The 16516-nt window shown below is 45.6% G+C and overlaps 1 protein-coding gene across 5 annotated transcripts in view; it reads left to right on the forward strand.

The window, feature by feature from the left end:
• SYBU (syntabulin) overlaps positions 1–14894 on the forward strand; it is a 53722-nt gene extending 38828 nt beyond the window's left edge. For 4 of the 5 annotated variants that reach the window (XM_063924492.1, XM_063924494.1, XM_063924495.1 and 1 more), the window contains 5 exons: positions 844–949; positions 3668–3721; positions 7981–8178; positions 11143–11292; positions 12015–14894. In XM_063924492.1, the coding sequence (XP_063780562.1) occupies positions 844–949; positions 3668–3721; positions 7981–8178; positions 11143–11292; positions 12015–13110 (1604 nt within the window). In that variant the 3' untranslated portion in view covers positions 13111–14894. The remainder of the gene's footprint in view (positions 1–843; positions 950–3667; positions 3722–7980; positions 8179–11142; positions 11293–12014) is intronic. The other variant, XM_063924491.1, reaches the window with a different exon arrangement.
• The last annotated feature ends 1622 nt before the right edge of the window (positions 14895–16516 follow it).

Consider the following 16516-nt stretch of genomic DNA (forward strand, 5'->3'; position numbering starts at 1 on the left):
GTGTATAAGCAGCACTACTGTGGGTAAGATGTGTATAAGCGGCACTACTGTGGTCATTATGTGTAAGAGGCACTACTGTGGGAATGGTGTATAAGGGGCACTACTGTGGGTACTGTATATAAGGGGCACTACTGTGTGGCATAACATGTAATACAATTGTGTAGTGTAATGTGACTGAAGGGCACTACTGAGTGATGTAACGTGAATAAGGGGCATTACTATGTGGTGTAATATGAATCGGGGGGCACTACATGCTGTGTAATGTGAGTAAGATTGTGCTACTGTGATGTGCAGTTTGACTTGGGGGTACTAATATGTGACCATGCTGCTTCTTTGTGAGAGCAATGTCCCTTTATAAATTATGGGAAGTAGGGCACTCATTTATAGTTTGCAGGGGAGGAGGGGGGCTGAAAACACTACACTGGCCCTGGCTCTGCTTAATGTGAAGGAAGGGGGGATGGTGGCAGGGTAAATGAGTTCCACCACCTCTCCAGGACCACTTTAAGTCCTGATTGACCGTATATACCCGATAAGTGGCAGAATTTATTGCATTCACTATGCAATACATAGTACATCCCGATGCCCAATATGCTCCCACAGCATGTACCTGTAATATGTGTTTGTCAGGAGAAAGCTGCCTTCACGTGACCCATACACATGCCGGTGACCTTTGGCTGATATGTCCCAGATAACCGTGTTGGACACGGTGTAACATCCTATTGTGCCTAGAAAATGTTTATGTACAGAGTTGTCCCCTGAATGGATCACATTTATCCTGCAGGTGTTTGGCAGCATAATCCGCTTGTGTCTTTTTTTATTATTTTTTTTATTTTTACGATTTAGGAAGTGAAGCGGATTTCAGTTCATCCAGCAGTACCGGCAGCATATCCGCCCCAGAGGTCAACGTGAGTGCTGTGTCCGGGGGCAAGAAGACGTCATTCTCACGCAAGTAAGAGCCCACTCTTGTGCACCTGTACATAGGGCCTAATTCAGAGTTGATCGCAGCAGCAAATTTGATAGCAGTTAGGAAAAACCATGTGCACTGCAGGCGGGGCAGATGTAACATGTGCAGAGAGAGTTAGATTTGGGTGGGGTGTGTTCAAACTGAAATCTAAATTGCAGTGTAAAAATAAAGCAGCCAGTATTTACCCTGCACAGAAACAAAATAACCCACCCAAATCTAACTCTCTCTGCACATGTTACATCTGCCCCACCTGCAGTGCTCATGGTTTTGTCCAACTGCTAACAAATTTACTGCTGCGATCAACTCTGAATTACCCCCATAGTCTGCATGGGGGGTGGGGGGGTGCTCTGTGAGGGTGACACAAGACCCCTATATCCTGGTTCTAGGCCTTTAACAAAACAAATAACCTGAACCAACGACATAAGACCGGGAAATAACGCCCCCCCCTGCAAGTCCAGCCACGGAGGCTCACAGTGCTTTTGGAAAGGACCTATTTTATGTAGTGCTCATATTAAATACTATTCTGAATATTCTAGAAATCCTACAGTATGGACGTCTTACAAAAAATAATTACCGCCACAGTGTCCTGTTTGTGTACCCACTTGGACTATGTAGGAAAGATGCCCATTTTGATGTTTGAAGGGGAAAACAGATGTTTGTATATCACTTTTTTTTTCTTTGTATTTAATATGGTTTATATTGGAAATGGAATCTTAGCATTTAGCTGTCAAGAGAACGGTCTCTTTTGTTTATATGACGCATTATTGTACAAACAGGGTAATCGGCTATTAGTATAGACACTAGTTATGCCTGTAAAAGGGGTGGTCTTCAGTATGCCGGCTGTCGGGATCCCGGCGCACAGTATACCGGCGCCGGGATCCCGACAGCCGGCATGCCGACACTTATTCTCCCTCGTGGGGGTCCACGACCCCCCTGGAGGGAGAATAAAGCCACCGTGCCCGCAGCGTGGCTCATTTGCGCTCGCCACACTGTCGGTATGCCGGCGGTCGGGCTCCCGGCGCCGGTATGCTGGTCGCCGGGAGCCCGACTGCCGGCATACCATACTACACCCCTGTAAAAGTATAGGGGGAAAAAACTGAAGTTACAAAGTGTATACCCCATACTGCATTTCCTCCGCTAGGATTAAACCATCTCAACGAACTAGTCTGCCAAATAAACTGGCTAATACCTCTTTATAGCGATGTTGAAATACATTTGAATTCTAAGCTGCAATTTATCTGCCCTTTAGTACATATCCCCACCACAAAAAAAATCTGTGTGAGTACAGTCATCCGTTATAAAGTTAGTTTGAAACGCAGGCTACAACTGGCTCGGCCGTAACTAGGTGTGTGCGGAGGGGGCACTGCACATAGCGCTGCAGGGTAGGGGGCGCTGTTGGTGGCACTTGTCAATTATCTGTTTTAATTACTTTCACTTGCAGCTTCCCCCCCCCACCTTTCTGAGCCCAGCATCTCCTGACCGCCCCTGTCTCCTACCCCCACCCCTTCTGTCACTAATACCTATACAACATTCATGAACTCAACCTGAGAGCTCTTTGTTATTCAGTCACGCTGTCCTTTATTACATTTCAAGATGCTGACATACCCAGGATTCGAACCCATTGCCTGTGGCATTGCAATCACACAATCTTTTAATTGAGCGATCTGCCCTTGCATAGAAAGATAGAGAATTCTAAGCTAAAGAATTCTATATTAAGCTTACATTGTACTTTGTGAAAAAATTATCAGCATTGTGGCTGAGCAGATCTATGTAGTGTGTGGCAGCAAGAGATTGGATGTGTGGCTGCACACGACATAGGGGGTCATTCCGAGTTGATCGTAGCTGTGCTAAGACCGCTCCTCCTAAATGGCGGCTAAACGCCGCCGTTCAACCCCCTCCCGCCTAGCGACCTGCTCTGTCTCAGAGGAGATCACTAGGCAACATTGACTGCCATGCGCCGGCGCACTGCGGCGCTGGCGCAGTTCCGACCCGATCGCACGGCTGCGAAGAAGTGCAGCGTGCGATCGGGTCGGAATGACCCCCATAGATCTGCTCAATTACAATGCTGAATTAATATTTTTTTTTTTTTTTTTATTTTTTTACAAAGTACCAGTAGCTTCATATAGTGTTCATAGTTTTTATGCAGGATCAAATAGCTCAGTGAGTAGGGTGTTTGATTAGAATTCAACAGGTTACAGGTTTGAATCCTGGGTATGGCAGTATAATGAAATGTGTTATTTAATAAAGGGTATTGTAACTGGATAACAATGAGCTCTCAAGGTAAGTGCATGAATGTGGTATAAAGCGGATTTGTGTCCAAATCCATTTTCTTGCAGTGGTCTATAAATGTGTATTATGTATGTACGAGTGGGAAGGGGTATCATAGCATGGGCTTTCCCTGTGATCAATCTTGTCATGCCCCTTCCCCACGAGGCATGCATCTTATGTCTCTATTGCAAAAATTGGGGGGGTGGGGGGGCAATTCTCTCTGGCACAGGGCACCAAAAAGTCTAGTTACGGCTCTGACAACGGGCATAGTGCGGTCGGCATTGAAGAGGGTGGTATTTAAAATTAATTTTAATGTATAGATTGTACATGGCGCAAATACATGATCCGAGGCGGTATTTTCTTTCGCATTTCAATTTTTCCTATATCATGTGATGGATACTAGCAATGCTTTTCTCCTCTCTCCTGTTCCGGAAGGCTGCCTTACCGCGCAGAGCCTCAGAAACGCGTCCCCAGGATAGCCGCAGAGAGGTGACTGCATGTGTAGCACCACCATATAATTGCATCATTCTGTGAAATGTTTTTGGTGCACCTTCATATATAACACAATGTCACGGTGTCCATTCATTCAACATTGTACGCACATACTGGGGAGGAGTGTTATTACATCATCCAAACAGCCTGTAAAGTTTACTACATGAAATTGCTAATTATGTTGGTGTTGGTAAAGGTGTTATAACGTCCAGGCCCTTTTAATGGCTTGTATCTTACAGTAACCTTTTACTAGATACACAGGCTTTTCATTCTAGATGCCTCTGGTGCTTTTTAGTCATGGTTTTCATCATCTGGTGGAGCCGTTTGCCGTTAAACTGTGATATACAACACAACTTGGCAGGACTCTGTACTGGGTACATTTGGATGCAGAGAGAAGTTTTGTATTTAATCCCTGGACAATACACATGGACTGATCTGGTTTATACATGGCTGAAAAGCACAGCAATAAAAATAAATGTATTTAAGTAAAATTTGCAGAATGGAATGTTCAAATCATCCATCAGAAAGTGAAAAATGTTTAAGAATATTAACTATATTTTTATTTTTTAGCCGCCTGCTCAATTTTGTCATCTTTAAGTCATGTATGTACATAAATTCTTTTTTTTCCTTTACCCCTGCATGCTGGTACTTGTGGTTCTCCAAGTACCAGCTTGCGGGGGAGGCTTGCTGGGACTTGTAGTTCTTCTGCAAACAACAATATTCTTTTATTTTACACAAGGCTATCGGCCCCTCATCCGCCGCCCTTGGATGGGGGGGGACAGCCTCGGGCTTCACCCCTGGCCCTTGGGTGGCTGGAGGGGGGGGACCCCTTGATTTAAGGGGTCCCCACTCCTCCAGGGTACCCCGGCCAGGGGTGACTAGTTAGTGATTTAATGCCAGGGCCGCAGGGACCTATATAAAAGTGTCCCCCGGCTGTGGCATTATCTCTCTGACTAGTGGAGCCCGGTGCTGGTTCAAAAAATACGGGGGACCCCTACGCTTTTTGTCCCCCGTATTTTTTGGACCAGGCGCAGAGCCCGGTGCTGGTTTATGAAATATGGGGGAACCCCTGTCATTATTTTTCCCAAATTTTTTTTTCAACCAGGACCGGCTCAAAGAGCCCGAAGCTGGTTTTGCTTAGGAGGGGGGACCGCACGCATTTTTTCCCGTGATTTTTAACAATGTTTCATTTTTTGAAAGGTGCACAATGAAGCCCTGCACGGATCTCACAGATCCGGCCGAGATTCATTGTGTTAATGTCGGCAGTGTTTTACTATTCACTCCCGTAAAACACTGCCAGAAAATACGAATGACATCGACATCGGAAAACTCGAAAATGCAGAATACGACAGCATAGTAAATTAGTCGTAATAAATTCAAAAAGTTGCAAATTAACACATTCGATGTCATTTGTGTTTGAACTTTAATCTCACTCTGAAAAATACGAATTTTAGTAAATATACCCCATGGTTTCTCTCTTGTGGAAATAATTTGACACAATGAAAAGTGTTTTTCCATGTCTTCCCGAATTATACATAGTGCAGCTGACTCCCTCTTGTGGCCAATTGATGTATCTACAAGTGTCTAAGGGCTGTAACACACACTCCGGTTTTTCCCGGATGGCAAAAAGCCGGACAAACTTTGTCCGGCTTTTTGCCATCCGGGAGAAACCGGCAGTGTCTGTCACACAGGACGGCTTTGAGCCGTGTGTGATGCTGTGCGCATGCGCAGCATCAGACACGGCTTCAGAAAACACCGTTGTGTGTGAAAGCTCCCCTTCACACACATGGTTTACTGGCTCCAAAGACGGCCCGGCGGCCGCCCGGCCGCCGGACCTTCCAGTGGTGAGACCCGGCTGCAACCCGGCAGCCGGGCCGGGGCCGTGCAGTGTGAAGGGACCCTAGCCCTCACACTGTTAACTACAATGCCGGCACGGGAAAAAGCCGTCCGGCTTTTTCCCGGCCGGCAAAAGCCGGGTAGTGTGTTTCAGCACTAATGCTAGCAATTCACTGCCTTCTGCTGAACGGACTTCTCCCTCTGCTCGGCTCGCCGCCCCAACCCCTCTCCAGATGCACAAAAAAAAAATTACACTAATTCAGTGGTTCCCAAACTTTCTCAATTCGAGGCACCCTTTTAAGTCTCCATCATTTTTTCAAGGCAACCCTACGTCAAAATTACCTAGTGGTTCAAATTTTTTAAACAGCTGGGTCAAAATAATGTAATAAGCCCCCCTCCCTGTCTCTCCCATTGCAGCCCCTCTCCGTATCTCTCCCATTGCAGCCCCTCTCCGTGTCTCTCCCATTGCAGCCCCCCTCCGTGTCTCTCCCATTGCAGCCCCTCTCCATTTCTCTCCCATTGCAGCCCCTCTCCGTGTCTCTCCCATTGCAGCCCCCCTCCGTGTCTCTCCCATTGCAGCCCCTCTCCATTTCTCTCCCATTGCAGCCCCTCTCCATTTCTCTCCCATTGCAGCCCCCCCTCCATTTCTCTCCCACTGCAGCCCCTCTCCATTTCTCTCCCACTGCAGCCCCTCTCCATTTCTCTCCCACTGCAGCCCCTCTCCGTGTCTCTCCCACTGCAGCCCCTCTCCGTGTCTCTCCCACTGCAGCCCCCCTCCGTGTCTCCCCCATTGCAGCCCCTCTCCGTGTCTCCCCCATTGCAGCCCCTCTCCGTGTCTCCCCCATTGCAGCCCCTCTCCGTGTCTCCCCCATTGCAGCTCCCCTTCGTGTCTCTCTCATTGCAGCCCCTCTCCATTTCTCTCCCATTGCAGCCCCTCTCCCACTGCAGCCCCCCCTCCGTGTCTCTCCCACTGCAGCCCCCCCTCCGTGTCTCTCCCACTGCAGCCCCCCCTCCGTGTCTCTCCCACTGCAGCCCCCCCTCCGTGTCTCTCCCACTGCAGCCCCTCTCCGTGTCTCTCCCACTGCAGCCCCTCTCCGTGTCTCCCCCATTGCAGCCCCCCTCCGTGTCTCCCCCATTGCAGCCCCCCTTGCAGCCCCTCTCCGTGTCTCTCCCCATTGCAGCCCCCCTCCGTGTCTCCCCCATTGCAGCCCCCCTCCGTGTCTCCCCCATTGCAGCCCCCCTCCGTGTCTCTCCCATTGCAGCCCCTCTCCCACTGCAGCCCCCCTCCGTGTCTCCCCCATTGTAGCCCCCCTCCGTGTCTCCCCCATTGCAGCCCCCCTCCGTGTCTCTCCCACTGCAGGCCCCCCCTCCGTGTCTCTCCCACTGCAGGCCCCCCCTCCGTGTCTCTCCCATTGCAGCCCCTCTCCGTCTCTCCCATTGCAGCCCCCCTCCGTGTCTCTCCCACTGCAGCCCCCCTCCGTGTCTCTCCCACTGCAGCCCCCCTCCGTGTCTCTCCCACTGCAGCCCCCCTCCGTGTCTCTCCCACTGCAGCCCCTCTCTGTGTCTTTCTTTGCAGACTTCTAGCTCTCACTGCAGGTTCCCTCTATAGTTTATCAATACAGACACCCCCCCCCCCCCCCTATTTATCTATACGGCCCCACCCACCTTACTTAGCTTTTGTTGCGCTCACCAGCGCTGTTCTGCAGCACCGCTCCTCAGATCATCCAGGAAGTGGGATCAGACACATACTGTAGTGTGGCCTACAGTTCACTGCCTGTTGCTTTCCACTAAAAGGACCGCTCCCACACGCTACCCCCCCCCCCCACTCATCTACCCACCACCCTCTTCCTCATGCACAAAAAATATAAAAAAAAATACTCCAATTAATAAATGAGCCGTGGCACACCCCGGTGAGCGTGCCGCAGCACCCCAGAGAGCCGCAGCGCAGAGTTTGGGAACAACTGCCATACAAGCAATATTCTTGTCATCCATACAAAGTAACACTAGAAGATGAGTTGATGGCGGTTGTTTGTCAGACCCACTCCAAATGAATCCTTTTATTTTCCTCCCTTTTGGTGTCAATTCTAAAATCCAGCATGAATGTGGATCCAATATATAAATCCCAATCTGATGAATAACGCCTGTGTAACACAGAGCGTCCTGTGTCTTCTGCCAATCTGAGGAACTGCAGATAGATTTACTTTGACATTAATACAGTGTACCTTGATCTATAATGCATGAATAGTGTTGGCATGGCCCATTAAAATGTATTATTGGTTTTTGCTTGTGTCTTTTGATGGGATAACAATTGTCCTCCTGTTTTTTTTTTTTTTTTTGCTTTTTACTGTGAAATCCATATTTGAACTTTTTTTTTTTTGTGGTTTTCTTCTAACTTACAATCTTCCGTGTGCTTGCTCCAGCCGTGTGTCTCCTGGACAGGGTCACACGTGTTCATCAGGGAAACCGGTGCACAGTCCCCCTGCGTCCCGTGACCTCTTCTCCGTGATGTACAGGAGTCCGATGAACCCGGCGAATGCTCATGATGCATATGGAATCTCCTCTCCCAGCACCAGTAACTCGGGCTCCTACAAAGGCAGCGACACCAGCCCCACCCTGAGGTATGTACTGTCCCCAGGAGGAGAGCAATGCCTGTAATGTTCCCAGAGCTCCTTATTTCAGAAGCAGCTGTGGTCATTGGGGACAGACTTCACCTGTTGTTTAAGTGTATTCTACGATTCTATGGCCAGCCTTGTGTCTCTGGTAGCTTTCATACACTCAGTCTGATCTGTTATTGGGTATATGGCGCCCACTAGTGGTACAGTAGCTCTTCTGCGCTGCACTCGCGTCCATCCATACATTTCTGCATTACTTTTGTCTGCGCTGATTACTAGTGCTACGTTCTGGCTTACAGATACTGGGTGGTGCTCAATACAGACTCAATACAAATAGTTGATACAATTTATTAAAAGCAATAAACATACAAATAAAGGCAAAAATAAAAAATCTGTAATGAAAAAAATACAATAATCCGCTTCCATGGGAAAAGTAATTATCCGCTAAAAAGCTAAAATAATTGATCTCGGATTAAAAATCTGCAGAAAATGCTCGTCTTTTGGTAGACCTGAACGGTCCATCCCCTCCGTAGGTCACCGTAGCATCCCCAGTGAGAGGCTGGCAATGTTTCTGTGAGTGTAACAGCCAGTAGTCAGATGTGCCTTGGCTACCGGATGAATAATCCCTTTACAAACAATGGGGCAGATGTATTAACCTGGAGAAGAGATAAAGCAGTGATAAGTGCAAGGTGATAACGCACCAGCCAAACAGCTGCTAACTGTCAATTTATATATTGGAGTTGATTAGCTGGTGCGTTATCACCTTCCACTTATCACTGCTTTATTACTTCTTTATCCCTTCTCTAGGCTTAATACATCTTCCCCAGTGTGTGGGACGAGTTGACTTAACTTTTGCAATCATGAATAGTAGTAAGACTGGTCCCAGCAAGGCAGATCATAAATTGGGGGATAAGAATAGTCCTTCAGTAGCAGGAATAGAGACCCCCATGTCCTCGATGCGAGGTAGAGGCGGATGAAGCCACCTGCAGTGCGGAGAAACGCGTTGATGACATGGGGGTCCATGTTAAGTCCAGGTTTGCTAAAGCAGAGCATTTACTGCTTTTATAAGAGTAGCTACAGTAAACGTTCCGTATCAGCTTGGATACCTGTATTGGTTTTGTTAGTGGCTGCGTGGAACAGACGGGATTCACGGAGAGTCGCCGCGGACATCTCTAATACACATCTGTTTATGGAACGATTTACGGGATGTCTGACTAAGGATCATTAGTACTGACACTGGTAACCTATTCATTCGGCCCCATATTACTCTCTATAACAGCTTGGGATCTATCATTTTGCTTCTGCAATTCGGCAGTTTGGAATTCTGGGGGAATTGCAGATTTTTAATTGGAGATCAATTATTTTAGCTTTTTAACTGATAATGACTTTTTCCATGTAAGTTATTTACTGGGTTTTTTTTTTCTTTTTCTCAGTAATATTTATTATTTTGTAATTATTAATTTATTTTTACCTTTTTGTATGTTTATTGCTTTTAATAAATTGTATCAATGGTATTTTGTGTCTGTGTACCAGCGTCACCTAGTTTCTGTTTATTTATTATCAGTTATTTATATAGCGCACACATATTCCGCAGCGCTTTACAGAGAATATTTTGTCCATTCACGTCAGTCCCTGCCCCAGTGGAGCTTACAATCTATATTCCCTACCACATGTGTACACACACACACACACACACACACACACACATATATACAAACTCCCCACAGTTAGGGCCATGGTAGGAATCGAACCCATGACCTCAGTGCTGTGAGGCAGTAATGCTAACCATTACACCATCCGTACTGCCCATGTCTGTTTGCTGTTGTAATTTTGTAGCAGGAGCCAGGGATATCTTAACAGCAGTGTAGGCCCCTGGGCACAGCAATGCACTGGCCCCCCTATCCATCCTCCAGCGGTAGGGGTGGGGGGTGCTATCAGCGGCAGCTTTGATGTCCCGCGGGCGTTAGGGGGTGTTTTATCTTCCGCTCAGCATGTAGGACCTGGAGCAGTAATTTCTGCGAATTACTCCTTTACTGCACAGATGGTGGGAGATGGGGCCGAAGGGAGAACACTTAACTGTAGAAGGGGGCATTGAGCTGAATAAAGGGGTCCCGGTACATGACTTCCAGGATGGTAGGGAGTGTTCAATACGTAGGGGAGGGGTGGATAGTGGAGTGGGCTTATTATTCATTATTTTCTGGTGGGAGGGCAGCTTGCTTGCCTGCAGATATCTCAAGTTCCTAAAAATAAATTTCTTAGCTTTAATGGGATAAAAACTAAAGAGTCTCACCTTTCAGGAGGTACTGGGGACTTGGGGATCAGAGGTCAGGAGCCAGAGTAATCCACCAACGAAAATATAAAACTATATACCAGGTGTGTGGAGCTGGAGCAGGGACCAGCTGCTGGAAGGCTGATATCTCTGGTTCTGGACATAGTAGAGACAAGCTGTCAGTGTCCACCGAAAGGGGAGAGTCCCAGCTTTTTGGAGTACATCCTGACAAAAACTCTAAGTCAGACTAAACCCGAGATATCTGGCTGGGAAGAGCAATTAACAAGTCTGGATGGGGACCACTGGATGTCAGACCATGTTCACAGTCTGAATACCGACATAACTACAAAACCATAGATGGGCTTTTCAATGTTAGTCATCCTTCTAAAACACATCAGGATTTAAATAATAAAGCTTTATTTATACAGTGTCTTTCTCCCAATAGGATTGAAAGCACTTTACATGATTGCAGACAGTAAGACGGACCGACCATTAGTAATCATTCGCATCACTCCCTAAACCATTGGAGCTAAGTTCCCTACAATGCACAATCGCACACACATACCTTTTATGGGAACTGAACCCAAGACCTCAGTCTTGTGAGGTAGCAATGCTGATGGGAAAGATGCCCATTTAAGCTTCAAGCTTTTTTAAAATTGTCATTATACAGATACCAAGTCCTTCTGTCTTTTCTTCTATAGGCGTACCGTGCGGTACACCTCTTGCGGCAATAACCACGGCATCAAACCGCCTTCTCCTGAGCAGTATCTGACGCCACTACAACAGAAGGAGGTCTGCATTCGCCACCTGAACGCAAAGCTGAAAGAGTCCCGGGGTGCACTACAGGAAAGGTATCTGATGAATATTGCCTTCATGTAAAGTGTTTCTCCGCTGTAAGAAAAAAAAAAATTCTTCTGTACGATTGTGTGGCAGTAATATCTGTGAACGGATGCACTTCGCTGGGCCAGGCGATCAGATTTGTTTAATCCCACTGGGTTTGTACTATTGGGATTCCCTCTTACAGTCATTAGCTGCCTGTTGCTGACTCCACCCATTGCGCAGCGGGCAGCAACTTGCTGTTGCTAGTTTAAGTATCAAGAGTACACTGGTGTTTCTATAATGGGTGCAGTGTGTGTGGTGCACACGGGCCCCTGAGTCCAGAGGGGGGCCCCACCGCACACGCTGCACCCATTTTCTGAATACTCACCCCTCCGGAGTCCCACAGCGACGTCCACGGCGGTGTTAAAACTCAGTGAAAATGGCCCAGTGGCCATTTTCACTGAGTTCTGCGCATGCGCAGTAGAGAAATCTCAGGGAAAATGGCCGCCGCGCCATTTTCCCAGAGATCTGCGCATACGCAGTACAGTCTGAGCGCTCTAGTGCTCAGACTATCAGCGCTGCCGGCAGAGAGGCGGGGCCCCCGAATGGAGGCGGCTGCACCCGGGCCTCCTCCTCTCTTAAAACGCCCCTGCAAGAGTACTTTAAATTAAAAAAAAATGTATTTATTTTTTTAGAAGAGTTGTCCTTTTAAACTTCATATTTGGGGTTATAATTATTCTTTTTGAAATTGCAGGGAATCGGAAATAGAAGACTTGAAATCTCAGCTAGCCCGTATGAGAGAAGACTGGATTGAAGAGGAGTGCCATCGCGTTGAGGCCCAGCTTGCCCTAAAAGAAGCCCGGAAGGAAATAAAACAATTAAAGCAGTTTATCGAGACTATGAAAGACAGTTTGGTTGAGAAGGACAAAGGAATCCAGAAACATTTCGTAGACATAAATATTCAGAACCAGAAACTGGAGACCCTGCTGCGCAGGATGGAGTTGGCCCAGGATGAGGCATTCAGAGATGAACCGTGCTTGGACTACATTTGCAGATCACCAGGAGCTTCTCTGACTGAGAGTGCGATGTATGATAAAATCTCAGAAGGACTACAAATGGAAGACCAAGCCACCGAGGAAATGGCAGACTGTGATCTGCTCCTGAACGATGACTTTGCAAACCGAGACGATCTGTACGAGGACAGTATGATGGAAACCAGGAGTGACCTTGGTAGTCTGGCCAATCTGAATTCTACTTTGCTGGCCGGCATTCGTTTTGAGAAGGATGACGAAAAAGTACATTCGAAATGGGCTCAAGGTTCGCGCTGGATGGAGCAGGCAATCCAGACAGATGTTGTTCCTTACAGCCTGGATCTTGAAAACCTCATCCTCAAGATTTTTAAATCCTACAATGACAATCCAATTGGTAGATCATCCTCTTTTCTACATGGTATCCAATTCATATGTTCTGCGGGTTCCACAGGTGTAATTGACTTGACCCCCGATGATCCCAATTCAGCCATCCTTTTATCCCCAGATTCCCTTCATAGTGATCTACTTCCCGTTGCCTTCTCAAACCGTGCCATGAAAGAACTTGATTTTGACAGACCTTCACTGCGACCATCCTGTAATGGGACAGTGCAAACCGGTCTGGCCAAAACACACTGGAGCAACCATTTTTTAACTGATCTTTTAGCTGTGGCTGTGCCTATGCTCCCTACAGTTTTATGGGCATTCAATACGCAGAGAGGAAATCCCGACCCTGCTTTCAACATTGGCACTATGATGCGTGGCTGCTGCTTGATGGCTTTACATACACTACGCAAAACATCTGACGGTTCTTGTGTTTAGAACATAACATTTTCAGTGGGGGGTGGGGTGGTGGTCAGTTAGGGGCCGATTCAATTACGTGACCTGACAGTGGGACGACTTTGCGGCATGTGCGTTGCTCACTTATTTCTGCTCGCAGCCCATGCAGGAGCGAGCAGAAATGGGCTACTACCACTGCCACTTGCGCAGCACCTGTCTTTGAATTTGCCTCTTAGTGTGATAATAGACCATTATATGTAGCAATGATTGTATTTAGCGTCTGTTACATGGAATGTTCTCTTTAGAAAAGCCAAACCCTTCCAAAAGTGAGTTTCTATTATTATTATTATTATTATTATTTATTTTTTAATGAAACTGTCAATTATTATCTATATTGGGCATTAATCTATAAGGAAACACAAACGTTTCAACTCTTTTATATAGTCCCCCAGGTATGGTCTACTATCGCACCAATTTACCACCCACCCACTTACTGTAACTTTGCACCAGGATTTAATTTATTTTTACAGTTATCTCGTCCAAAAGGTAGGGATTCCCCTATTTATCGTGTCTTAAATTGGGGGCTGCGTGTTATCTGCCATTTTGATTTTTTTTTAATCTCTAATAATCTATTATAACTATATAGTTCCTAAACTATTAAATTCATTTAGACACTTGGCTTTACCCGGTGTTGCTTTTGCTAAGCACTTTCTATAGACTGCATGATGAAATTGCAATCCATAAAAGGACCCTAAAGTGGACAAATTCAGTCCTAATCTAGGCGGAGCATTGTTAGATTATAGAGTTAATAGAAATATGATACTTTCTCATTTGTATCGTTAGCGACTGCACGTAGAGCACTTATCAAATTGAGTAACTTCAATTTGACACTACTTCACCTAAGTTTTCATTTTGCACTTTATCACTGAACCCTCTCAAAGCTTCTTTGAAGCAACCAAAAAAGGAAAAAAAAATGATATATAGCTTTTCTTCTCCCCTCTATATAAATTGCACTAAAATACTAAAATAAAGTTATTGAATTTAAAATGTTTATTTACAAATTTTTATTTTCAAAGGTTTGAATTTAAAATCTTTATTTAAAATCTATTTGACTTTCAAAGGTTTGAATTTAAAATCTTTATTTAAAGGTCATTGAATTTCAACTGTTGCACTTTAGTTAAATCTTTATTTAAAATCTATTTGACTTTCAAAGATTTGAATTTAAAATCTTTATTTAAAAGTCATTGAATTTAAAATGTTGTACTTCAGTTCTAAAACCGATTTATAGTGCAGCCTGGCTGCGCTTTAACGAGTTTATTAGCTAGGCTTATTGTGTGATTTTTCCTCATTGTCCTGCACTAGTTCATCAGCACTGGGAAGATTATCTTACCTCAAAGTACTCTTGTATAATGTAGTCTACTCTTTTGTGTGTTTGTAATGTATATGAAAACGTTTCAAATACTCCTAGCAAAGCTGCTGTTCTCCGCGTCATTTCATAGGGCCCCAGTTTCCGCTGTAGGTATGCTTGGCTATCTGTGAAGTATTTATTGTTACCTATGGTAATGTGTTTTATTGGTAACTGCATTGTATCAGAGCATGTTTGTACTGAAAGATGTGCCTGTATTTAAGAGGTTTATTGAAAGTGTTTACAGCATAAAACGGCATGATGAGGTGTATTTATAGACTTTAACGTGTATAGTGATTACAATAAAATTCTATAAGTGGACGTTTTTCTTATTTATTATCTATTGTGTTGCTGTATGCAAAGATTTGCTTGTCTGATGTCTGTGTACAGATCATTAAATAAACTGGCCTTGTCTACTCAACTGTATTGTTTTGGTATTTTGAGAGAACATTTCCCTTCTCATTCTGCAATTTAAACCACTGTAGGTAGTATAAAGCTATTACAGGCTTAAGAGATAAGTACCACTATTACTAACCAAATCTCAAAGCGTGGCTTGGGTAGAGATCCATACGGGGGAAATTCAGTTGTGTGCGGGAGATTTTATTTAAAAAAAAATGCAACGCAGGGTTCTCCCGCAACCGCTGGGTTTTCCGATTCAATTAAAGAGAAAATGAGATACGCGATTTTTATAGACCTCACTGGGGGAGATTCAAATGTTTGAAAAGTCAGTTGGGAGTCTGATTTTTCCGATCTAATAGACAGGAGGAAACAGACACCCAACCGACTTTTCAAACATTTGAATTCCACCCACTTTGTCTTTTTTTTTTTTTTTTTTTCTTTTTCTTCACACAACCCCAGAATGAGTCTGATTTTGTTTCCTAAAATCCTTACTTTTAGGAAATATCAGTGGCACCGTGCCGGTAGTCGTCCCTACCGCCCTTAAGAACTAATTAAGCAATTTGACGTTTCCAAATATCTCAATTAGTCCTTAACTCACCTTTCCGAAGCGGTGTTTTCTTTCTCCAGAATCGGGATCCGATCCTCTGCAGCAGGTGTGTGTGTGTGTGTGTATTTTGTAAGTATGTGTGTGACCCACCCAGAAGCAGCAGCAGCAAGAACTACAAATCCCAGTAGCCACCTTCTGTCCCAGCATCCACCTCCCCAATGCACAGAGGGAGGGGAGATGACCGGGAGCCGCAGAAACCACTGGACTGGTTTCGCTGGTTTCTTCAAGCTGTGGGGTTTTCGAAGCTGAAAACTCTGCATGTTGTTTTTTTTTTTTTTGTTAGAATTGGATGGCGAAGGTAATCCAGAATTGGGCACAAGGTTTTATTGCGGTGAAAACTTCACGCCCAATGGAATTCGCCCCGTAGCGTACAATCTACCATGCCTACAGCATTTTATGGAAAATATGGACAGTCTACTCTTTTTTTACAATACTGGACGGACTCCTGTTCTTGGCCATGCAGGGAGAATCACGGCACGTACAAATCACATAGCAGGGCAACATATATATGTATGTAAAGGATCCGTGACCAAAAACAGGGCTTTGTGTTTTTTTCTTTGTTGTTCTTAAACCAGTTGTTACCAGCAGGGGCGGATTGAGTTTGAAAAACAGCCCGGGAAATTTCTGGTAGCAGCCCTAAAAGGGGGGGGGGTCTATTGAACAGGTGGGGTCTGTCACGGGGGGCACGATCCCTCCTCATAGGGTCTAATTCTGATACAGTTGCGGCCTTCCTTGCGTTTTTTGCTGCAGCTGTGTCTGCGAGTTTAGGCTAATGCCGCTACAATGCCCTTCCCTGGTGTTAATCCAAATATACAAGGACTAAGACGCCCCCCTGTCGGTGTCACACCATTGAAACTTTCACCAGTCCTATGCTAGGTGCAGATCATCCGTCTGAGTATGGCCTCCAATGTGAGCGATTCAGCATCTCTATAAGCAACACTCCCATACTATGTTACATCTGCATCTGATTAGCCAACCCCCTGTAACACCCAACATATTTCTAATACATTACTTTGTGTGTACGTCTGATCTGTACA

The sequence above is a fragment of the Pseudophryne corroboree genome, chromosome 5 (genome assembly GCF_028390025.1).
Source record: "Pseudophryne corroboree isolate aPseCor3 chromosome 5, aPseCor3.hap2, whole genome shotgun sequence".
NCBI lineage: Eukaryota > Metazoa > Chordata > Amphibia > Anura > Myobatrachidae > Pseudophryne > Pseudophryne corroboree.